This window comes from Grammomys surdaster, unplaced genomic scaffold, assembly GCF_004785775.1.
Source record: "Grammomys surdaster isolate TR1022 unplaced genomic scaffold, NIH_TR_1.0 172, whole genome shotgun sequence".
Taxonomy (NCBI): domain Eukaryota; kingdom Metazoa; phylum Chordata; class Mammalia; order Rodentia; family Muridae; genus Grammomys; species Grammomys surdaster.
The window spans coordinates 1,574,761-1,599,541 of NW_021604620.1; the positions used below are offsets into that span (position 1 = coordinate 1,574,761).

The 24,781-nt window shown below is 48.8% G+C and overlaps 3 protein-coding genes across 10 annotated transcripts in view; 1 reads left to right on the forward strand and 2 right to left on the reverse strand.

The window, feature by feature from the left end:
* Krbox1 (KRAB box domain containing 1) overlaps nt 1-7,217 on the reverse strand; it is a 15,572-nt gene extending 8,355 nt beyond the window's left edge. The window contains exon 1 of the mRNA XM_028767270.1: nt 7,164-7,217. The gene's annotated coding sequence lies outside the window, so the exon portion shown is untranslated. The remainder of the gene's footprint in view (nt 1-7,163) is intronic.
* A 6,316-nt stretch (nt 7,218-13,533) lies between these two features.
* On the forward strand, nt 13,534-15,490 carry LOC114621081 (7-alpha-hydroxycholest-4-en-3-one 12-alpha-hydroxylase). The gene has a single exon (XM_028767260.1). It carries the CDS (start codon nt 13,562-13,564, stop codon nt 15,074-15,076), a length of 1,515 nt encoding a protein of 504 aa, XP_028623093.1. The 5' UTR covers nt 13,534-13,561; the 3' UTR covers nt 15,077-15,490.
* Nucleotides 15,491-18,633: 3,143 nt separating this feature from the next.
* The window catches only part of Ackr2 (atypical chemokine receptor 2), a 12,310-nt gene continuing 6,162 nt past the window's right edge, over nt 18,634-24,781 (reverse strand). For all 8 annotated transcript variants that reach the window (XM_028767268.1, XM_028767261.1, XM_028767269.1 and 5 more), the window contains one exon: nt 18,634-21,176. In XM_028767268.1, the coding sequence (XP_028623101.1) occupies nt 20,021-21,166 (1,146 nt within the window). In that variant the 5' untranslated portion in view covers nt 21,167-21,176 and the 3' untranslated portion in view covers nt 18,634-20,020. The remainder of the gene's footprint in view (nt 21,177-24,781) is intronic.

A 24,781-nucleotide genomic window follows, 5' to 3' on the forward strand; every position in this document is an offset into this window, starting at 1 on the left:
TTGGTTTGGTTTGGTTTGGTTTGGTTTGGTTTGGTTTGGTTTGGTTTTGGTCAACTTGGCACAAACTACATTCACCTGGAGAGAGGAACCTCATGAGAAAATACTTCTATCATGTTGGCCTGTAGTAGGGCCTGTGGGACACTGTCTTGACTAACGATTGGTGTGGGCGGACCACTGTGGACTGTGCCGTCCCTGGGCAGGTGCTCCTGGGTTGTACAAGGAAGCAGGCTGAGCAAGCTATAAGAACAAACCAGTAAGAAGTGCCACTCCATGGCCTCTGTTGAGTCCTCATCCTACTTACACTCCTGTGCTAACTTCCCTCAGTGATAGACTGTGACATGGAAATGTAAATGAAATAAGACCTTTATCCCCCAAGTTGCTTCTGGTCATTTTTTATTCACAACAATAAAAGCCCTCGTTAGGTGGTCTCTGACTTTGTGACTCTGAATGGTATTTCTAACACTATGAAAGAAACAACATTATCAATGAGGCCAACTGTCACATGTCCATGCTCAGAGTTAAACCTGTTCTGTCCTTTCTTGCTGAGACTGTCCCTCTCCAGAACCAGTAGCTATTTATAAAGAATTCTGGAAAATATAAAATGATTTGGAGCCATTGAGAATGATAAAAAGAAATTAATGGTATCTACATCTGCCCTGATTCCTTGAGCTCTAAAATGTTCCCTCCTTTTTAACTGTATGTGTACATGTGTCTACATGTGTCTACATGTGTGTCTATGTGTGTGCCTGTGTGTTTGTGCATGTGTATGTGTGTGCCTGTGTCTTTGTGTGCCTGTGTCTTTGTGTATGTGTATGTACATGTGTGTTTGAGCATGTTGTGTGTGTACACATGTTTGTACATATGTGTCTGTGCATGTGAAGGTTAGAGGACCATCTCAGAATTCCCCTTCTACTATGAGACACAGGAATTGCTTTTGTCCATTGAGCTTTCTTGCTGATCCTGGGAATTTCCTCTTAACTAAGGTTACCCCTCTCCTTCCCCAGCTCCGTAACCAGTGTGTTCAGTCTCTGCCAGGTCCATCTCCTGTTCTCTACCCTTCTGCATGTCTTCTGTGCAGCATACACGCTGACTTAGGTCAGTAGTTCCTGTATTTATATGCGTGCATATGTGGAGGCTGGTTGGAGGGACTTGAACACATGATCTCCCAGTGAGTGAGCTACACCTGTAGCCCTAGTGCTTTCTGGAATGTCTTCCTCCGGTGACAGGTGAGCCATGCCACATCTTCAGAGTTACCACCTTAGTTTATGATAATTACAAGTGATCTTCAAGTGTCTCAATCTAGTTGGCCAATCATAGAATGTGTCTCCCACTCTCTGGATCTCTTTCCTATTCTCAAATTCCAGTAGCCTGGCTTCCCAAGGATAGGCATGGGGGTCAGGGTGTGCTTGTGTCTCTGGCAATAGCTGGTGCTCCTGCCCCTCACAGGTACACGTTGCATTTAGGCGGGAGGTACTTTGGGGGAATGTCAGGTAAGACCATCTGTGGTGGTATGAATGAAGATGGTTCTCACATATTTGAATACTTGGTCCCCAGGTAATGGAACTGCTTGGGAAGGATTGGGGGTGTGGCCTGATTAGAGGAGATGTGTCTTTAGAGGCAGGCTTTAGAGGTTTCAAAAGCCCATGCCCTTCCAAGTTTAGCTGTGCCCCCTCTCTGCTTTGTGCTTGCGAATCAAGATATAAGTTCTCCATTACCACTGCAGTGCCATGCCTGCCTGCCTGCCTGCTGTCCCATTCCCTCCAATGACAGTCATGGACTCTAAACTCCTGAACCTGTAAGTCCCAATACACTTCTCTTTTTATAAATTGCCTTGGTCATGGTATCTGCACAGCAGTCACAGTAACTGAGATACAATGTTAAGTTGTCCTGAGTACACTGTGCCAGAAACAGGCAAGCATGTGTGTCTTTCCAAGCGTCATAACTTACTGCATTGACGTTAGGTTCATAAGCTACATATGTTGCCTGATTTCAACTTGCCGAGTAGTCTCAATTTCTAGCAGTTAACAAATATATGTTCCTTCATTCCAATTTTAATTTTCCATATTAGCTTCCATATGTACACACACACACACACACACACCTGAAAAAGGGTTAAATTCATGGTAAAATTCAGAGGTCTCTACCTGGAGGCCTCAATATAGAGCTACAAATTGCTAGACACAAATGAACTTTTGTATAGGTACAGAGCCAAGCTGCAGGGTCTGTGTTCAGCTGAACCTCAGGGTTGAGGCAAGACACAGACAGACAAGTGCATCAATGGACGGACAGATGGCAATTCGAGTAGGCCAAATAACATTCCAGCGTGTACATATACGCTACATCTTTATCCCTCTGTTGGTTGCCGGCCTGAAGTGCTTCCACCTAGTGGCTATGGTGAGTAATGCCGCAGTGCACACAGTGCGCAATGTTCTAACTCATTTCTTTTCAGTCTCTACTAATCTAGCTCTTGTGCTAATTTAACCTTCTGAGCAAATACCACTCTCTGTTCCCATCAGCAGGTCAGCAGGGTTCCAGTTTCACCTCCGAATCCTCAGGCCTCCAGCTGCTCTCCGCCCCTCTTTAATAGCAGCCCGCCGGCTGGGAGTGAGGAGGCAGGCATGCCTTTTAATCATAGGAAATTTAAAGTAGCCCGAAATGAAAGTCACAATACTGGCTCCCACTAATGGCCACGCATGTTGCTTTCACAAATCTTCCATTCTTCATGCATCTTTGTTACGTGTGTGTGTGTGTGTGTGTGTGTGTGTGTTTGTGTGTGTGTTTGTGTGTGTGTGTGTGTGTGTGTGTGTGTTTCCAAGGGAGTCAGTTCTTACCTTCTACCATGTGGGTCTCAGGGAGTGAATTTAGGAATTCCTTGCCCTTACCCCAAGCATCTAGCCAGCCATACACACAGCTTTACCTTAATAATTTCATTTCCATCTAAAGGACACCATGGAACACTTCTTGCCAGAGTGGTTGGAGGGGTGGGGGGCTGCAGCTTCATTTGCGAATATCTCTCCCTATGTGTCTCTCTCCCTGCCCACTCGGAATCATCAACCTTGGTAGTTTTCGAGCCTCCTACCCCAGCCACTCGTCAGCTTCCCTCCATGTCACCTGACTTTTGACCATTTGATTATGATGTCACCATATTAACTTATCATTTACTTATCAAATTTGAGGTTTTTCCACATGGTATGTCTTCAGATACTCCTTTTCTGCCTTTCTCTGTTTCCTCTGGGAGTCTTGCTATACATCTGTTGTTCTGCGTGAATGCTGCCGAATGCCCTACACACTGTCCGCCTGTCTCTCCCCTGGTCTTTGTGTTTAAGTCAGTCATTGACTCTGGTTCCTCATTTGCTGACCCCGCCTCGACCCTTCTGAGGTGCTCCCCATTGTTAACCCTGCCCCGACCTCTCTGGGATGCTCCCCCTTACAGTCCCCATTCGGCTCCTGAATTCCTTCGTTTGCTGTATGATTTCTACTGTTTTTCTTAAATCCATTTATTTTTAGGGGCCTCGAAAGTGGTTGGAGAAAGCACACTTTCTGAAGTGCAGAGTGACTGAGCAGCGATGAGTGAGTGGCAGCCATGGCTTTCTTTTTTGCTAATATTCTAATCACGCTCATACGTTGCCTTCCTGTTCTGACTAAAACCTGAAATGCTCCCCAAAGGAGGCTCCTGGCTTACAGGTTGGACTCCAGGTAAGATGTGACTGGGCTGTGAGGGCTCTGAACTCACCTGGATTAATCCACTCATGAATGGATTCCTATCATAATTGGATGCCATCACTGAGAGTGGCGGGAGGGAATTACAGGAAGGTGTAGGTCCCTGGAGGTACGCACGTCCTGAAAAACCCATCTTGTCAACGGTCTTCCGTGCTGCTGCCTGGCTGCCCTGAAGCAGGTGGCTTGAGTCACAGGCTACTCTGGTTCTGTTCTACCTTTTCTCTGGCCCAAAGTGAGCAACAGAACCAAAGGTAACAGGAGCTACGAGTCAACACAATCCTGTATTCCTTTAACTCGTTTCTCTTGGGGATCTTGTCACAGCTAAAACAGATCTGCCCACAGTTTCCTGCAGACCTCTGAGGACCTTTAAGATCTTTGGGACCACATTCTCTCTGAGTTTGACATTTTACATTTATTAAAGGTTTGGGCTGCATCTCCAAAGCTTAGGTAGAAGTCTCAGATCCTCTCAGGTCTTCTCTGAACCTGAGTCTCCCCCTGGATATAGTGGCCTCTTAACTATCAGCTGTCATGGCTGTTATTTGACTCAAAGCAGAACTCTTTATTCTAGAAACTGCTTCAGCCAGCAGTAAACCATGGCATGCAGCCTCTGGGTCTGCAGCTTTCTGATGGGGCAACTGTCAGCAGTCACAACCCAGAAGTCCAATACTTAGAGGACAAGGTCCTTATTGAGCAGTCTGGCTCCAGCAAGCACCCAGACACAGGCCACATGCCTGCCATAGGGCTAGGCAGACATTGCCATGCGAAAGTTGGAATCAACCTGGGCCATGAAACATGGGTTGCATTTTCCCTTGGAAGCGACTGGAGCTCCAGAGTAGCCACTGTGTAGGTAGTCCCACACCACCAACTCCTCCCGTGTTACTCTAGGACCTCCTCTCCAACATGCTCTTAAAACAATCCCAGGCAGCTCTGTTCATCTCATCCTGCATAGCATGCACTTCCTGGGTCTTTTCTCTCTGGAGAAGCAAAGTGGGTCTCCATTCCTCCCTCTGTCTCTCTGTCACTGACAGTTCTGCATTGCCTTGTCCCTGGATATAAGATATTGGCCTTCCTAAGCCTGCTCACCTCGGCTCACAAAGCTGCCGTCCCCTCTGCCTGTCAGATGAGCTCCATTTACCTAGTGAGCCCCAGACACTACAGCTTTGCCACCAAGCTGTCTTTCCAGCTGTCCTGCCAGAGCATGGCAATCTCCAGGAAGACAGTGATTGTCCAGAAGTGGCATTAAATATGGTCAATAGATGCAAACCTAGAGGGGTGAGTTTCTCTGGTCTTCAAGTACCCCCACAAAGGTGTTTTACTGCTGGAAATATTGCCTAATGCAGTGGTCCAAGATAAGTATTTCACAAAGCTATGGAGTGTGTGTGTGTGTGTGTGTGTGTGTCTTCTGGTTACTTCAAGTGCTCTGAAGACCATGGCAGTAAGGCTCTTCCTCTGAGATTGTAAATAACTGCTGAGGTCCAGTGCTCGCTGGGGGCTTGCTGTGGTACTAAACTGAAGGTCAGTTTCCCAGACGAGATATCCAGATGTCCACTGACACTCAGGCTTCAGTCACCAGGTACCCTGAGCTAGACCAACAGGCCAGGCTTTCCCTCTGCACTGTAGCAGCTGCTTTAAGGCCGTCCAAATTGTTCCCTTGACAGCAACATTTCCTCTTTTACAGCCTGACCTTATGGGTCCTCAGAGTTCCAACCCAAATACTTGTCTTCCTTCAATACCTTCCAACCCTAGTCCTTTTCCTTTTAAAACTAATATTTTATCTATTATTCACAGCTTCATGCATGCATACAATGTGTCCTGGTTACAGTCCCCCACTTCTCTTGAGCCCCACGCCTTCAGGCTCTCCCTTTTTAACATTTGTTTGTTTGTTTGTTTGTTTGTTCATTCTGGGATGGGGGAAACATGTGCCACAACAGTGTATGTTTGGCAGTCAGAGAAGAACTCTCAGAAGTTAGTTTTCTCCCTATGGAGACTGAACTCGGTCCTTCAAGCTTGGCAGCAGTACCTGCTGATCATCTGGTTGACACATCGTGCTGACTCACTGAGTCCGATCAGTATGCCTGTGTGTACACAGTTGTGGTGCCATCCACAGGAACATGGGCAACCTATCAGCGGCTACAACCCCAGGAAAAGTGATTCCTCCCAGCTGAAGCTATCAAGCGCCAACAGCTCCTCAGCTAGGAGGAGCTAGCACCCTCCCATCCACTGGGACATATTGACAGCTTGATCTTGTGCAGACATCCACAGCTTCTGTGAGTTCCTGAATGAGACGGCCATGTCATCTGGAGGACAGCATCTCCCAGCCCTCCCCAGCCACCAGCTCTTACAGTCATTCTGTTCCTTCTTCTGTGGGTGTTCCCTGAGCCTTTGAGGTGCCGGGGAGGTGGATGCTGACACTTCAAGTTGAGACTCAGCACTAACTTAATCTCGGTACTTTGATCAGTTATGAGTCAACTGTGCCTACTACAAAAAGAAACTTCTCCAACCAAGGCTGCAAGCAGCTCTGTCTATGATCAAACTTACCCCTACTACTGAGATCCGACACTGCCCAGGATCCAGCGTTCAGTTCACACTGGTTTACACTGCGTTCAACAGAGTCTCCTCGATACAGTGCTTATTTCGTTCTCTTGGTCAGTCGTCAGACATTCTTTGAAGAATGATTTTTAATCCTGAATTCATGGCCACGGTGGAGCGTACCTTTAATCCCAGCATTCAGGATTAAAAATCGTTCTTCAGAGAATGTCCGAAAGCATGCTCCACCCTGCCATGAATTATTTTCCAGTTTGGTTTCTCCTCTGTTCCACATTAACAGTGACTCTGTTGCTTCTGTCTGTGCCTCAAAGAACAGCCCTCATTCCTGTGCCCACTTTTGTCATCTGTAAAATAGGAATGTCTGAAGCAGTAGCTGGAGATGGTGTGGGGTAATGATTCTCTCCCCAGCCAATGCTTATAGAACCCCTGCTCTGTGCCACGGAGTGTGCTTGAGGATTCACTCCTAAAAACCAGTGCTTCCTTTACGGAATTTATGCTGGTCAGGTGGAGTCAAGCATGCCTTTAATCCCAGCACCCAGGATCCAGAGGCAGGCAGATCTCTGTGAGTTTCAGGCCAGCCAGGGCTGCAGAGTGAGACCCTGCCTCAAAAGCCAAAACAAAACCCTGATTGTGGGAGCCTTTGCCTCCTACTGGGTTGCCTCATTCAGCCTTGATATGAGGGTTTACACTAGTCTTGTGGCATCTTGTTATACCATGTTCATTTGATATCCCCGGGAAACCCGTTCTTTTCTGAAAGGAACCTGAGGGGCAGTGGATCAGGGAGAAAGGGTAGATGAGGGGAGGTCTGGGAGGAATGGAGAGGGAGGATGAGGTCAGGATGTATTGTAAGAGAGAAGAATAAATAAAAAGAAAAATCTCACAAACAAAAGGCTTACTTTGGCAGCAGCTCCTAGTGTCTTGGGAAAGCTGACGACACACATGGCTATCAAACCCTCCTTCAGCGGGGATGGTGGAATTTCATCAGAGATGAACAAACAGCACTCAGGGCTTTTTCCTCTGATTGCCAATTATCGGCATGGGGGGAGGGGCCGATAGAAACGAAGACGTAGGCAGCGCAATACGCATCGAGTACCTTCAGGGGAAGACATGTCACAGGGCATAGACCAGAGGGTCTTCTTGACAGGGCAGATTGCAAATGTCAACTGGATCCTGAACACCAAGAAGGAACTGACCAGGCAAGGAGACAGAAAGAACAAATACAAATGGCTGACAAGGAAAAGGTAGACAGAACCTATCAGGCAGAGAAGAACCCAGGCTCCCAAGCAAACAGACCACTCAGAACTGAGACTCTCCACGTGGGGACAGTCACAGCATAAAAGCACATCACAGCAGGCCCAAGACCTACGAAGAAGGGTTGTTGACTGCCTTCTGCAACTTTGCTCTGTGTCCCCAGTAAACATTTACTTTATGCCTACATGTGTTGCAGGCACAGTGTAATACACCTAACCACGTTCTCCTCTAGGGGTCTAGAAGTGTGTGAGCAGAGGGCGTGTCTGTGAGTGGTCCCTGAGGGACTGTAAGCACTGTTCTTCGAAGGAGCTTTCCATGTCTGCTAAGTACACACAGCAGACGTGTTGTTCATTTCCAGTGCTAGCAGGAGTCCCATGTGATCCACCACAGAGGGAGAAAGCATTAAACAGCTGTCCTTGGATCCCCGATTCCCGAGGGCTCTAGCACCGTCTTCTCCCCTTACTATCTGGACGTGTCCTTGCTGCACATTTGAAATAAATCTTACAATTACCTGACAAATCCTATAAATTCTCCTTGGGAATCTCTGAATTTGAGGGTAGCCTTGGCAAATCCCTATATAGACTAGTACAAGGATTGAACGAGCAAATATATGGATAGCACTTAGCACAATACCTAGGACATCACAGCTTCTGGGAATAAAAATAATGCAGGGCAGGAGAGATGACGCAGTGGTACTCTTCCAGAGGACTGAGTTCAGTACCCAGCACCCATGTTGGGCTGTAGAAAGAATCTCTTATAAGCATCACCTGTCAACAAAATGACGCTGGCCAATGGGCTGAGGAGGGACACTGGCAGAAAGAGAGAATTCTGGGAGATAGTCAGAGGCTTGAGAGATTTTTTTGAGAGATACCCCCACCCTCCCCACCCCCACTTCCATCCCCACCCCCACCCCCACCCCCAGGGAACACTGAGGAAAGGGATGTAAACCAGCAGGTAGCTGAACTCAGGGTAGGATAAAGATGAGATTCACCCCAGACTTGGATACATTAAACCGAGGAGAGGTTAACTAACCACGCGGAAAACATAGAATAGTTTGTAAATACGTTACAAACTGGTCAGGGAATGAGCCAAGCCGTGTGTTTTGGCATTTATTAGTAAATGATTGGTCTCAGAGACATCATTATGAGAGCAGGGGCTGGAAAGAGGAAAATGGATTTTTTTTTTTTGACATTGAGAAGCTCAGCCACCCGGTGACTCTAGCTCCAGGGGATCTGATACCCTCCACGGGTATTGTACTCAGGTACATAAGCCCATCCCCCTCACACACACATTACATACAACTTTTTAATTTCAAAAAGAGAATGGTGATGGTATCAGTCTGCTTCCATTGCTGCGATAAAGCAAAAGCAATTTGGAAGAAAGCCATTTTGGCTTACAGTCGCAGCGGGGTGAGAGTCTATCGTGGCGGGGAGGCAGGGAACATGGGACAGGCAGAGTGTCGGGGGCAGGAAGCTAAGGGTTCATTTCTTCAAGCACAATGCACAGTGGGCAACAAGTAGAGAGAGGCTGTGAACTCTCGACGTCTGTCCCTGGTGACACAGCCCCTCCAGCGAGGCTGCAATCCCCAAGCCTCCCAAACCACGCTATCAACTGTACCCATCTCTACAGGTACCTGAACCCACGGAGGGCACTCCTCAGTCAAAGCACCGCAGCGATGGTCTGAGGAGCACTGAGGAAGACCACTGGTGAATCCTGCACAGAGGAGGAACTTAATGTCAGTCCTCTTAGTTCCCACCTGGTCCTGCCAATGTCTCCAAAGCACGCCCTTAGTTATCTTAGCCTCTAAGTGAATGAGCAGCCTGACCCAACATGTTCTTGAAGATATTTCATCTCAATCTGAAGTTTCTACCCAACCTCTGATTGTTCCGTTCCTACATGAAAGAGACACATTCGACCTTTAATGCATAAGCTTTAATCAGTGCGATAGTTTATAGATGCTTGGTCCAGGGAATGGCACTATTAGGAGGTACGGCCTTGTTGGAGTAGGTATGTCACTGTGGACGTTAAGACCTTCATCCTGGCTCCCTGGAAGCCAGTCTTCTCCTAGCTGCCTTCAGAACAAAAGGTGGAACTCTCAGCTCCTCCAGCCCCATGTCTGCCTGGACGCTGCTATGCTCCAACCTTGATAGTGGACTGAAATTCTGAACCTGTAAACCAGCCCTAATTAAATGCTGTCCTTCTAAGACTTGCCTTGGTCATGGTGTCTGTAGACAGCAGTAAAACCGTAACTAAGACAATCAACACAAGAGCTGAGCAGATATCTGTCTTCTATGCTATTATGTGTATTTCCCAGCCAATAGCTCCATTATATAATTTGCCATGTTTCATCTGGGCTGCTCTTAACTCCAATTAGCCAACCCACATGGCCATTATTTTAAGAGTCTTACCCCATGGCATTTATATATTGGTCTAGCCAATACTTTGTTGTTGGCCAATCAACAATCTGTTGGACCAGTCCAAGGTATTTGTAAATATATTTTGAGTCTGAGTTTTATTTCTGGGAGCATGGGGCTGGAAAGAAGAACCAGGGCCCAACATGAACAAAATACACCAATATGGACCAATCTATATTCTTAACGATTCCAAATTGCTGGACCAAAGGCATGCTAGGTTGGAGCGAGGCTCTGTTTTTCCTGTGTTGACAGGAAAAAGGAAAGGCTTTGGACCCATTCCAAAGTAATAAGGATCAGATCTGTTAGAGGAAGACCTCACTGAAGATCTTGGCTGCAGACAGGAAGGAAAAAAACTCGAGAAGACCAAACAGGGCAGGTAACATGACTTGCCGATCCCTCTACATGGGAACAGCCCTGAAATTGGCTGAGATGTAAAAATGTCTCTAGCCAGAACTTCAGCTATACACAGCCATACTCAGGTATGTTTATTTCCTTCTCAGGCCTCTGATGAGGCTGAAGACTAGATAGCCATAGTCTTACTATAAGCTTAAATGGTTTAGGGTTTAAGAAGTTGTTCTAGGTCTAAGAAGGTGTTTTTAGGATGGTAATACAAGTTAGGATGAAATCTAATTTAGATACAAAACTCTGAATTCACCAGGATATGATAATAAAATACTTTCTCCTGAGTTGCCCAGTACAAAGACTGGACTCTTTGAGTGTTATATCAATCCTTATGATTTTCATAATTCTTTCATATTGTTCCTACTGTGTGTTGTTTATTATTATAAGAGAAAGAGCCCTTTTAACTAGACACACTCGAGCGCTCAGGGACACATTCTGACTGGCTACATGAGCCTGCTCCAGGAAGGAGAGGGTGGATGAAGGGAGGAAAGTAAAATGCTCCATGCATGAAAACTGCAGGACAGATTTCAGCTTGATGTGTTTGACCCACAGTTTATGACTCAACCCGAAGCCCCAGAGATGGGATGGCCCTAAGTACATTCTGCAGAGGAAATCACAGAGGACTTCCTGGAGGCAGGGTGTGATAGTTCATGCTCCCTGCTAGGGAGAACCCCCTGAAGCAGACGAAGCTCAGTCAGCAGGATGCATAGGACCGATGGTCTGAGGAATCAAGTCCTTATTTGCGGATGAGGAAGTTAGACAATAGAAACTCCCAGAAAAAGAAAGCCACACATTCTGTTGTACAACAGAGCTAGAATGTTGCAGACCCAGAGCCAAATTCTCTTGGGATTTGCTGGCCCCTAAGTAACCATTTCCTTGCCGACAATCCTGTCAGAGAGTACAAGCAGATGCCTGAGTTTCGTCTCACTCCAAAGCTAAAATTGCCATCAGATAGCATGTGAGGCCTGCTGAGGAGACCCGTCTCTACCGACCCAGCCACCTTCTGCTCCTGCCAAGGACTTGAGAAGCACCTTCATTTGTAACTCTCTTTGCTCTAGTCCTATAAAAAAATAAATAAAATTTTAAAAAAACCTCAGTAAATTGTTACCAAGTTGAAATGTGGTATTTGTGACAACTTGAATCTGTGTTCCTAGCCACTCATATTTTACTCCAGAATAGAGGTTGGCATTTCTTTTAAAATAAGAGCTGTTTCTGTATGGACATGGCTGGCAGAACTGACACAGTGCGGTGAGAGCCCCACCTATTGCAGTAGGTTGGGCAGAATGTCGAATAAGCTTCTGTTTCAGGGCTATAGCTCTCTCCTGTTAGGTCTGGTGGCAGGAAACTAGCAAATATCTTATGAAGACTCTTAAACAGTGCTTGGTTTACTTCCAAAGCCCAAGGCAGGGCAGCTGTCAGAGGGACACATGTATTAAGTAGAGGGATGCCAGGTCTTTCCACTGGATACTGAGCCATAAGGAAACAAGACAAGGGCTCGAGGTCACTGTTACCCCTGGCAATTTACAGCACAGGACTCCAAATCTGTGTTGGAGAGCTGTACTGGCAAGGCCCTGGGGGCAGCCCGTCCAGCTCTGGAACGAAGGCCTGAGCCTCTGCTTGAAGTGTCACCAGTCTAGAGGGTTCTCTGAGCTCTCACAGATAGGTTCATTCACACCACACCCCCTGCTGGAGTCAGCACTCTGACAGATGCTCAACTTTCCTCAGGCCTAAAGCTTCCCCAGACACCTTGGATGGCCACACAGTGATTGTTCACTCTGTACTCACGTCACTAGAGGCAAACATGACCCAGCAAGACTCTGTATCATCTGAAGGTATCTTTAAAACCACAGGGCAAGAAGTCCCCAGGAAAAGACGCACAGTTGTCATGAGCACCAGGGGAAAGACCAAAGTATGTGGCAAGGCTTTACAACAAGCAATGACATATACAGAATGCTAACCTGAGCCAGACACTGTCCTAAGAGCTTTTTATGAATTTTCTCTTCTCCCAAAAGCACCAACATGAGTATGGTGGTTTGAATAGTAATGGTCCTCCCCATAGGCTCATGTATTTTAATATTTGTCTCAGGGAGTGGCATTATTAGGAGGTAGCCTTGTTAGAGTGGGTGTGGCCTTGTTGGAGGGAGTATGTCACTGTGGGGTGGGCTTTGAGGTCTCCTACACTCAAGCTCGGCTCACCAGTGTACTCCTGAACTCCCAGCAAAGACAGAAGGATCCTGGGAGCTCAGTGGCCAGTCGATGTAGTTAGCGAGGGAAAGATCTTGCCTCAAAAAAATAAGTTACAGGGGCTGGAGAGGTAGCTCGTCAGTTACCAGCTTTTTCTGCTTTTCCAGAGAAGCTAAACTCAGTTCCTAGCATCCATACCAGGTAGCTCACAACCATCTACAATGTCAGTTCCAGGAGATCCAGATCCAATGCCTTTTTTGGTCTCCACAGGTAGCAGGTATGCATATGGTGCAAATACATACATACATACACACACACACACACACCATATATATATATATATATATATATATATATTATAGAGAGAGACAGAGACACACAGAGAGACAGAGAGACAGAGACAGAGAGAGACAGAGAGAGACAGAGACAGAGAGACAGAGACAGAGACAGAGAGAGACTCAGAGAGAAAGAGAGGTAAATTTTTAAGATCTTAAACAAAATAAGGTAAAGATTTAGCAGAGGAAGACACCATAGTCAACCATGTACCTCTCCCAACACACACACACACACACACACACAATTTAGAAACAATAGTTCAGAGACAAGAAAAGAGATATGTACAGTTAGTAAATGAACTAGCAAATAAATGGATGTGTGAATTATCAGGGTGAGAGCAGTGGGAGGCGGGCTCAAGGCAGGCGAACGGGGCGCTAGCACACCACGCCAGATATACAACTGAGCCGGCAGAGCCAAGTGCATAGCTGGCACCCAACACGCAGGTTTTCTTTTCTTTCATCTTCTCTCTAGTCAGCCCTTCCCCCTCTTACCTGATCGAGCTTTGCTGTGTCATGTGTTAATTTGGAATAACATTTTCTTTCCATGTGCCAGCTAACTAGAGTTATTTACCACGTCTCAGCCTGGGGACAAGGTCCAAGGACACAGACCTTTGCGTTGCCAACTTGTGAAGGCCACATAAAGCAATCCCAGCGCTGGAGAGCTGACAGGTGGTGCCTGTGCAGAGCTCAGCCTGCTGGAGCCTAGCCATGATGCTGTGGTGTCCAGTGCTAGGAGTACTGCTCACGGTTGTGGGATGCCTGTGCCTGTCCACCCTGCTCAGGCGCCGCAGGCCCTGGGAGCCACCTCTGGACAAGGGCGTTGTGCCCTGGCTGGGTCACGCCATGCCTTTCAGGAAGAATATGTTTGAATTCTTAAAGGGAATGCGGGCCAAGCACGGGGATGTGTTCACGGTACAGCTAGGGGGTCAGTTCTTCACCTTTGTCATGGACCCCCTCTCCTTTGGCCCCATCCTCAAGAACACGCAGAAAGTGCTAGACTTTGTAACGTACGCACGAGAACTGGTGTTCAAGGTGTTTGGGTACCAGTCAGAAGATGAGGACCATGGGATGATCCACTCGGCTAGTGCCAAGCATCTGATGGGGCAAGGCTTGGAGCACCTCAACCAGGCCATGCTGGACAGCCTTTCCTTGGTGATGCTAGGCCCCAAAGGCCCGAGTCTGGGTGCCAGTTCCTGGTGTGAAGACGGCCTCTTTCACTTCTGCTACCGAGTCTTGTTTAAGGCCGGCTTCCTGAGCTTGTTTGGCTATACCAAGGACAAGGAGCAGGATCTGGATGAGGCTGACACGCTGTTCACGAAGTTCCGCCGATTTGACCTTCTTTTCCCCAGGTTTGTCTACTCCCTGCTGGGGCCCCGGGAGTGGGTAGAAGTCAGCCGGCTGCAGCGGCTCTTCCACCAGAGACTTTCTGTGGAGCAAAACCTGGATAAAGACGGCATAAGTAACTGGCTAGGGCACATGCTTCAGTTTCTGAGGGAGCGAGGAACAGCTTCATCCATGCAGGACAAATTTAACTTTATGATGCTCTGGGCCTCCCAAGGAAACACTGGGCCCACGTGTTTCTGGGCCCTCTTATTCCTGCTGAAGCACCAGGATGCCATGAAGGCTGTGCGCGAGGAAGCCACCCGGGTCATGGGAGAGGCCAGGTTGGAAGCAGAGAAGTCCTTCACTTTCACTCCCAGTGCCCTGAAATGCACTCCAGTGTTGGACAGTGTGATGGAGGAGACTCTGCGTCTCTGTGCCACGCCCACCCTCCTCAGGGTGGTGCTGGAGGATTACGTCCTAAAAATGGCCAGTGGGCAGGAGTACCAGATCCGCCGTGGAGATAAGGTGGCTCTCTTCCCCTACCTGTCAGTACACATGGACCCCGACATCCACCCCGAGCCCACAGTCTTCAAGTTTGATCGGTTCCTCAACCCCAACGGCACCCGGAAAGTGGACTTCTACAAGTCAGGCAAGAAGATCCCCCACTACAGCATGCCCTGGGGCTCGGGCGTCTCCATGTGCCCCGGCAGGTACTTTGCCCTCAGTGAGATGAAGACCTTTATCCTCCTTATGGTCATGTACTTTGACTTTGAGCTGGTGGACCCTGACATGCCCGTGCCCCCTATTGACCCAAGGCGCTGGGGCTTCGGCACCTCCCAGCCCAGCCATGAGGTACGTTTCCGCTACCGCCTGAAGCCCATGCAGCGAGCTCAGATCTGAGCACACCCTGCAGCCCAGAGCAGCACTCCCATCCTCTGGCTCTGGGGCACCCTTACCTCTCTCCCTGCCATCCCTGCTGTCTTGCCTCCTAGACATCTCAGAGATCTGTCACGCTCCCTCTAAGATGCCATCCCCCAGGGGTCTCTGCCTGACCCTCCTCTCAGGAGGAACACCTGTGGTCAGTTCAATTTACAGCTGTTGCCTACCCAGGCTTGACTCACCCTGGAGGACAGAACCAGCTCCCATGAGTCAAACAGCATCTTGCAAATGCTTCCTCAGTCCATCCTATCTGCCTCACTCGATGCCCTTACCCCAAATCCTATCCGTTCAGGCTCCAGAGATGCTACTCAATGGAATGTGTGCAATTGCTAATTTCTTAATAGATACATACTAAAAGCAAAAGATTACGCTGAAGCTTGTTTTGTGGTGTGTTTCCCTTAGCCCAGAACTTCCAGAGAACTTGCACTTCCTATCACCAAACTCTTTAGTGCTTTTGAAAATGGTCTAGCCACAGGCTACGGGCTTGCAAGCCAAGCCTGGAGAATGGCCACATTTGATACAGGAGCCTCTCGAGGTGCCTCCTCTATGCCCGTGTCTGCTCTGCATCTTCTCCCCGCGGTTCGCAAGGAACCACTGTATCGGTTTTCTCCATCGGCATGCCTCCATCTCCCTGTGGGATCACGCAGCTCCTCAGATAGGCTCAGTCCCTGCACATCTCAAGTCCCAAGCTCAGCTGAACTACCCCCCCACCCACCTCTCTGCTCGGGACTGCTCTTCATCCATGACCCGAGCATACTCCAGATACCTCACCGCCTCCCTCACAGACAATCAGGTCCAGTTCTGTCCACTCAAACCCAGCAACACCTCTTTCTGCCTTCCTCTGCTGCCGTCTCCGCATGCCAGACCCAACACCCTCACCCTTTGTTCACACAGCGTCCAAGGTTCTTTTCAAAAAGGAGAGCTTTCTGGAAAGCTGCCCTGGCACCAGCAGCTGAGAGCTTCTGGTTCCGACTCTGGAGACTCAGGCCCTGAGCATGCCCACTCCGTTCACAGGTCAGGCTCCTGTTCCATGCCCCTCTGGATATGTGGAAAGGGGGACACAGCAATCGTGTCCTGGCAAGGTCACAGAGGTTCCCCCTTCTCTGCCCACTGAATTGGTCCATGGCATCTCCTCCCTTGTGTTCCTAGCCTTGTAGAGATGGACAGGCTCTCCTAATGCTCATGGCCAGGTAGGGGCTCTATTAGACCTCAGACTGACCTCACTGGAGAGAGGTGGTTCTTGGTGTAGGGTCACACAACTAGTTGCCCCCAGCTTGGGCTTCTGTCTAGTATCAAAGCAGTGCTCAGGGCAGAGCAGGCAGGCTGGGAGGACACAGAGCAGGATCAGGGGAGGCCCTCGCCCCGGGCCCTGAGGCGGTGAGGTTATCTGTGCTGCCTGGACCCCCTTCTCCAGGATCTTCACACAGTACACTTGTCTGCAGCCTGTCCTTGCCCAGTCAGACCCTGCTACCAGCCAGCCACAGCTCTGGCACCATCCCTTGCTCATCCTCCCAACCCGGGAAGCGTGTCTAGCTGTGAGGTCACCTGTTTCATGTACCAAGATACTGAGGTCATGGAAGGGCAGGAAACCATTGAGTACAAAGTAAATTTGCCAAGGCTGGAAATCAAGTTTCTATCATGTCTCACACTCTCAGAGGATTGGTGGGCAGGTGTAAACGGACATGTTAAAGTATTCTGGCGGGTTCTTGGCTCTGGTGGTGCTGGGACCTGTCCATGAGGATGGATGGAGACAGCCCTGGCAGAGGGTACAGCTGGTCACACTGGCCCAGCCCAGCAGTCCTGGGTCCTTTTCTTCACATCTGCATCTCTCAGCTCCTTCTTTCTCAGAATCTTTGAGGAGAGAGAGCAGCAAATGGATTCTCTCCCTGAAGATAGCTCACAATAAAGTCAGACCAGAGGTTCCTTTTCAGCTGGGGCTGATGGCACACACCAGGGACTCACCATTCAGGAGTCTGAGGCAGGAGGATTCATGTTCAAGGGTGGCCTAGGCTTCACAGTAAGAGCTTGTCACCCCAAAAATACATAAAGTCAAAACAATATAAAGTAAAAAAACTCTCCTGCAATGGTTTTTGGGTACCTGGAAAGGAAAAAGACTGAATCCATATCACTGCTGTGAACACTCCAGTCTCAAAGCACAGAGCTGAGGCACCAGCAGCCTAGCACACAGGCCTGGAAGTAGGGGTGGAGAGGAGAGGCTCCACCTAGGCCTGGCCCATGAGGACTGGCGAGCTGCTATAACAGGGTCCCTATAATGATGAACAGTAGTATGTGTCTACCAACAGTTTTCCCTCAGAGTGCTGCTGACTATGCGGCTGTGTCTTCCAAGAGGCACATACCCACACGTACATAGACATATAGGAACAGTCAGAAAGCCAGTGGGCACATGCCAGATGCACACGCTAAGCTGATCCCATACCCACAGAGGTAAGTATTCACGCAACCCACACAACATACTGTCAGAGACAGACACATGTGCATGCATGTCCCAGACAAAAACACATACATCACCACGGCTGGTGACATGGGCCCCTGGACTCCCTCACCCGTCGTACCACGACTCATCCCATCTGTGCACCGTGGGCACAAAGTGAGAGACATTGGTCCTGTCTCCATAGCTTGAGCCATATCTCATCCAGCTGCCTGGTGTGTGTGGTTTCAGGAGTTCAAATACCATCCCACCCGTGTTCTGAGACAAATCACCAACTGCAGATAAAGGACTGAGAGAACCTGGGGTCCCTCCTGACACTGAGGATCTGGGGCCTTGGGCAAAGAAACCTGAAGGCACTGGAGCTGGAGCCAAGCATTCAATATGTAGAAGTCAGATCCAAACCATCACAGTCTAAGACTGCTCAGGTCAACCTCCACTCAGAGCGTGGGGCGGGGTGACCTTCCCCAGAGCACGTGGGATTAGCTTGTGAGATGAGGGCACGCCTGGCTAGAAGGAAGCTGTGTTAAAGAAAGGAACAGGGCAGAACAGAGAGGTCAGGATGTGCAGAGAGCAGCAGGGAGTGGTAGGTGCTGAGGAGGTGGGGGTTGGGGGAGACATCTGGATGCTGCTGACCATGGGCTGAAGAGGAGCTCAGTCAGGAAAGCACCAGGACAAAAACCAGGACGTGAGTCTGACCCCAGAACCTGCATTAAAAAGCCAAGCGTGGCGCACATACAGGTATAATCTCATTGAACAGGGAGACAGAATGGTCGGCCTTGCCTGGTTGGTGAGTTCAAAGCCAGAAAAACCTGTCTCAAAAAACAAAGGTGGATGGCACCTGGGAAATGACACATAAGGTTGTCCTCTGATTTCCACACGCTGGCACATACATACTCATGGGCACCTGCACTCACATGTACATGCGTGTGCACACACACGTGCATGGACATGTGCACACACACACATACACATGCACACATACGCACATTATTTTGATTACATTTCCATGAAGGGCAAGAATGCAGAATGTTTTTCCTGAATTATCGGCTCTTCTTTTGAGAGACATCTGTTCAGATCAATCACCCACTTTTTTTTATTGAATTATTTGACTTTAACTTTTTTGTTCCCTGTACAGTTTGAATATTGGGCCCCATTATGTGAAAGCCAGTGGAATTGTCTGTAAACTGTCTCTTCATCCTGCCCCTGTCCCTGTACCATGGAGACTAATTTCATGTGATCTGAGTATTCCCTGGCTATGAGTGGGTGCTCTGCTCAGAAAGACCTTGCTTCTGATGATGTCTTTAGTTGCCCTGTGTTTTTTCTCTGATGGTTTCGAAGCTTCAGGTCATATGTTGGAGTCCTTGATCCAATTTTAGCTGATCTGTGTATCAGATGAGAGATAGGACACAGGTGGATACCCAGTTTAAGCAGGATGTGTTAAGGGGCTGCCACTCACCAGCACGTGTTTTGTAAAGTCTAAAGCTTTTAATTTGACTGACAGATACCAAGACCAGAGCTGGGATGGTCCCCACCTTCCTCCTGTGGGATATGCACCTCTGGGCTATTCTCTAGCTAGAGTGCCTCCAGTGCCTTCAGACCACACACAGGGCAGGAAGGTATGCTCCCATCTGAGCTACAGAGAAAGGGGCCCTGGAGGATGGAGAACCTGTGGCTGCTCCCAGAAATGCCCAGTGTGTACTCACACTCCACAGAAGCTTTCTAAACACCTGCCACACACAAGTGTCTGTTGTAGAGTCTGAGGACAGCAGTGAGCCATTCACCAAGAGCTTGACTCTGCGGCTCACCTGTGTGGGTGGGCTTGAGGCCGTCAACAGGGAACACAACAGGAGAAACCCCTGTGCAGAGTGAATGCAGTAGTACATGCAGAAGTGTGTGAGAATCCCCTGTGTAGATAGGACATTAAGCAGGGCAGGGTCAGGGCCCCCTCCCTCACCAACAAGGTGAGATCTGAGCCACAACTCCAAGAAGTGAAGGAATGAGCCAAACAAACTCTTCCCAAAGAGAAAGGCTGGGAGGGAAAATGTCCGGGAAGATATAGCATTGCTGAGCCCGCTGCCCCTACTGGAATGAACCTGGAATTCTCCAGAAATGAATGGAAGCCAGTGTGCCCTGAACCCAGAGACTAGGAGGGAGGACGGTGGAGATGAAGTCACAGACTGATCATATGGCCCTTGAAGGTGTGAAGGCTGAGAGTGGGCATGGCCTCATTGGCTACTGGAAGCCAGGAAAAGCCATAGAAGCACCGGGATGGAATCGAGATGGGTGGATAGATGCAGTGATTCAGCAGAGAATACGGGGTTCAGGATACGGACGGAGGAAAATGAAGTAGTGAGAAAGGACTGCTGGTGGTTGGGAACCACAGGGCAAGCAGCATGGCCATGTCAGCCCTCAGAGAGAGCAGTGCCAGTCCCGGACCATGGCATGGTCACTCGGGCCTAATCATTCCCCATCTCCCCCTTGTTGAGGGAGTCCTCAGCCTGCCTCTCCCCAAGGTCATTCATGCTGACCACATCTTCCTGGGCAGTAACCCCGCTGCTCTCAGAATGGCCAGATGGAGGGGCGTGGGCGGTGCCAGGTGCCTGGTGCCATCTCACCATCACAGACAGGAACGCCTTCAGGTACTGGCGGAAGCGGCGACTGGAGAAGGCATAGAGGATGGGAGTGAAGCAGCAGTGGAAGAAGGCCAAGCTCTCTGTCACCTGCAACATATAGTCCAGACGGTGGCTGACCTCACAGTTCCCAAAGACATGCAGGTCCAGTAGCGAGTGCAGAAACACCGTGAGGTTATACGGGAACCACAGCAGGAAGAAGACTATCACCAATGCTGCAGCCATCCTCAGAGCCCAGCCCTTGCCCGGTGGCCTCAGCCGGACCAGAACGCAACCGATACGGGAGTAAAAGAAGATCATGGCCAAGAGTGGGAAGAGAAATCCCAGAAGGTTCTGCTGGAAGCGCAGGTACAGCTTCCAAATGGTCGCGTATCCGCCAAAATCTGCGTAGCAGTGCCACACACCATCTGAGGTCTGATGGACCTTCACAAAGACCATTTCTGGGACAGAGACGGCCAGGGCCGTGATCCACACCATGGCAATGAGAAGCAGGTTCCTGAACCGGGTCTTGGGTCTGTGGTGAGGCTGAGCATGGACAATCTCCAGGTATTTGTCCAGGCTCATACAGGTGATAAAGAAGATGCCACAGTAAAAGTTAATAGAGTAGAGTGTGCTCACCACCTTGCACAAGAAACTGCCGAAAACCCAGTGCCAGGCCACAGAGACGGCCCAGAAGGGCATGGTCACTACAAACAAGAGATTGGAGATGGCCAGGTTCAGCAGGTAAAGCTCAATCACCCGTCTTCGGGGCACCGAGTGGAGCAACACCACCAGGAGAAGGAGGTTGCCAGCCAAGCCCAGCACGAAGATCAGGCTGTAAATGATTGGCAGAAAGACTCTTGCAAAGGACAAGACCTCATCCTTCCTGCAAACCAAGATGGTCACATCGTCTAAGTAGTCGTAGTCATAGACAGAGCTGCTGTTCTCAGAACCGATGGTGGAGAGAGGCAGCGGGGAAGCGATGGTGGACATGTCTCGAGTTCTGCAGAAAACAAAAGCCGCAGTGAGGGCCTGAAGAGATGGCTCAGTGGGCAAAGTGCTTGCCAAGCGAGTATCGTCAGCATCCACACAGAATCAGAGGCAGGGGTCACATCTAGCATCCTGGAACTCCTACACAGTGGAGGCAGAGACAGAAGCCTCAGCAGCTCACAGGCCAGCTCTGGGCTAACAAGAAACCAAGACACGAGCCTGTCTTCTGACACCCACACACATGTTCCCATGCTCACATACATGAAGATTTAAACACAGAGAGACACAGAGACTAAAGAAAGAAACCTAAACCATGAAAGACTGTATCCCCTCAAAACCCTGAACCAAAATAACCCATCCTTCCTTAAGTCAATACCTTTCTTGACACTGTGACTAAATCCCTGAACAGCAGCCTGAGGTGATACCCCTCAGCACACACAGTAAAGTTGAGGTGCAGTACAGGTAGACTCCACTCTCACTAGGCAGGTGAAGGGGACCACTGTCTGACCAGGAATGTCACCTCTCCAGAGATTTTTAACATATGGGCTCGGGATTACCAGCCTGTACACATGGAGTGCCCAGGATCTGGTCACTGTCACCTACTGGGTTTCAGTGGCCTGTGGGGTGGTATGATTGGGATGGGAGCTTCTAGTACATGTGCCCAGAGTACATGTGCCCGGGAGTGTAGCTAATGCCCAAGCTGAAGCTATTTCCAGAATGTGTCTCTGCTAGGAGGGCAGACGCTACTGAGTTCAGAATTAGAATAGGGCCATCAGCTCAGTCCAGGGCCTTCAAGCTTGGCCCCAAGAAACCACCTGTCTCCTCTCGATCAGAGACAAAAAGTGTGGAGACAGAGGAAGGCAGAAACAGCAAGTTTATGGCAAGCCTGGCCTATACAGCCAGTTCCAGACCACCCAGGGCTACATTTGGTTTAAAAACAAAACAGACTTTAAAAAAAAAAAATGTTAGCTGTCTCTGTCAAATGACAACTGTGTCCCTGCTCCCCTCCCCACTGTGACCAAGCAAGGCAGTGCAAGAGATTCCTCTCTCTCGTATTCTTACTGAAGCCATTTGAGGCTTGACTAGAATTTGATCTCCTTAGTGGAAAATCCTGGGAAAATTACTCTATTCCAGAAGTCCGAGATCAAGATGCCCCAGGTAGTTTATTTAGCTTGTTAAATTGTTTGATTGTCCAGAAGCCCCTCACTCCAGATAACTTACCTTCTGTTAAACTGCTTACTTGCACGCCTCTCCCCGCTCCCACAGCTGCCAAGCGTGTTGAGGCTTTGTCTTTTACTGTCTATCGTAATGCTAAGTGCAGAGAGGAATGGAGTCCCAAGACCTGGAGTCTACACGTAGCCCTGGGACCCTGCCCCCAAGTTAATTCTGATTGGTGAATAAAGATGCCAACAGTCAGTAGCTGGGCAGAACAGACATAGGTGGGGTTGAGGTTTCATGGGCTTAGAGAGAAAGGACCAAGAAGAGGGAGAAGGAGAGCTGCCCTGGAAAAAGAAGAATGTGCAGGAGGGAGAAAGAGAGCCACCATGGGCTAAGGACCAAGAAAATGTGGCCCAGAGGGCTGCCCAGTTGGGTTAAGTACAGCCCAGATGGAACATAGTAAATACTAAGAGATAACTTGGGGTTATCGAAAGTAGATTCTAACAGCATGTAGGGGAGGCAGCTGCCCAGCTATTGTGCTGCCTAAGGCATATTAAAAATACAAAGGCTGTGTGTGTCCTTCATCCAGGAACATAAATGGTCTAAGGCAGGAAGAAGCCCCAGACCAGGATAATATATATTTTTTACTACAAAGTAAAATGTCAGGATGTGGGTTTTGCTTTCAAATACTCCTTGCTTTGAACATCCAGTGCTACACTTGAGTCCCAAATGCCTTTGTCTAGTCCCAGCCAGCTGGAACAAAAACTTTCAATTGGCTATAAACAGTCTGAGTGATCACCTCTGGAGGGCTCCCCACAACCTCATCATAGACCAAGCCCCCAACCACGTAAGTCCTCAGTAGGTTTGTGCCTTTGTGCCCTTCTCCCCCATACCGTGGCATCTGGCACGCCATCTCCCAACCAATCAACGCAAGAGGATGTCCATGGGCTCCCTGACCTGTGGCTGCCCCGAGTTTATTGGTTTCCAGGGCTCCTCATTACAGCCTAAGTCTTCAGAGCTGCAGCCTGGATTCCTTCTGTACATGCCTTGCAAAGTGGGTCTCATCTTTTGAGCAGAGCCCCAAACTGAACCGTATTTAAAGCTAGAAGGAGTGTGGACTTCTCACCTTTGATGTCTGTAGGGTAGCTGTCAGTAGCTGCGCTTGGTCATATCTGGACTTACCTGATGCTCAAAGCATCTGGTCTCTGTCGTCAGCTAGAGAGCTGGGCTTAGCTGCAAATTGGTTTGTTGTTTTTTTGTGTGGGTTTTTTTCCTCTGCTCCCTTTCCAGTTCTCCTGCTGGTTTGCTTTTTCCTCTCAGAATTCTTTCTCCTTGTTGCCCTGAATCCTCTCTTGCAGAGTTGAGGGAAGGGTGTTTCCCTTCCCCCCCGCCCCCGCCAACTATGATGAGAATCTGTCTTCAAGGTTTTAAAACTATAATATGCAGGTGCTCCCTGGCACCTCTTCCTCTGCTGACTCTAAGCTCACCCATCCATCAGCCTCTCTCACACCTTCTGCAGTTGCTCATCTCTCAACTCCTGTGAGGCCTGCATCTTAGAGTGCGCATGTGCATACATCTTGTGGGTGGTTCTATTCTGAAGTTATTTTGAGAATCTGCGTGTTGCTTGCCATGGTCGTGGGGCATGTTTCCTGGGCCTCTTGATTAAACTCAGAGTACACAGTTGCTACGTTCATTTCCATCCCTCCAACAGTACACAAGCCTCTCCTTCCTGTGTGTCACAGCCAAAAGGGTTTTTTGCTGTTGTTTTGGTTGTTTGGAAACCAAACCTCAGCTATGTATCCCTGGATGGCCTGGAACTGGTTGTTTAGACCAGACTTGCTTTGAACTGGCTCTGGCTCCCTGCCTTCTGTCTTTTTGATATTAGTCATTCGTACCTGAGTGGAGTGAGGCCACACAGTGGTTGGATTTGCCCTTCCCTGATGGTTGCTAATGTTAACTTTTGGGGGATACAGTGGGGTGTACTATTGACCACTGTGTCTTCTTTTGAGAAATGTCTTTACCCTCTCTTGTCTTTGGCTTGCTTTGCTCTGTTTGCTTTGATTTGTTTTGACTTTGAACTTGCTACACGTAGCAGAGGGTGACCTGATCTCCTCCTGTATCCCCCAAGCACTGAGATTGCAGGCATGTGCTATTATGTCCAGCTAATCATTTGCTCATTTTAAAACAAGATGGGTTGGGGAAGCAGGTAACGGCTTAAGGTCCTTATATACACTCCTGTATTAACCCCTCATCAGATCAGTAGTTTGTAAATAATTTCTGATACCCTGAAGGATCCCTGTGGGATTCTGACGTGTCTCTCCTCTACAACGTGTGATATAATCCCATCCCCATCCCCTCTCTAATTTTGGCCTGTGCATTTGATGTCTTATCTAGAAAGCCTCCACACATACCTATGTAGACCTATAGTATCCTATACCTATAGTATCCTATACCTATAGT

Excerpts from the sequence above, each read along its gene's own strand:
- LOC114621081 (XM_028767260.1), top strand. The coding sequence starts at position 13,562 with ATGATGCTGTGGTGTCCAGTGCTAGGAGTACTGCTCACGGTTGTGGGA.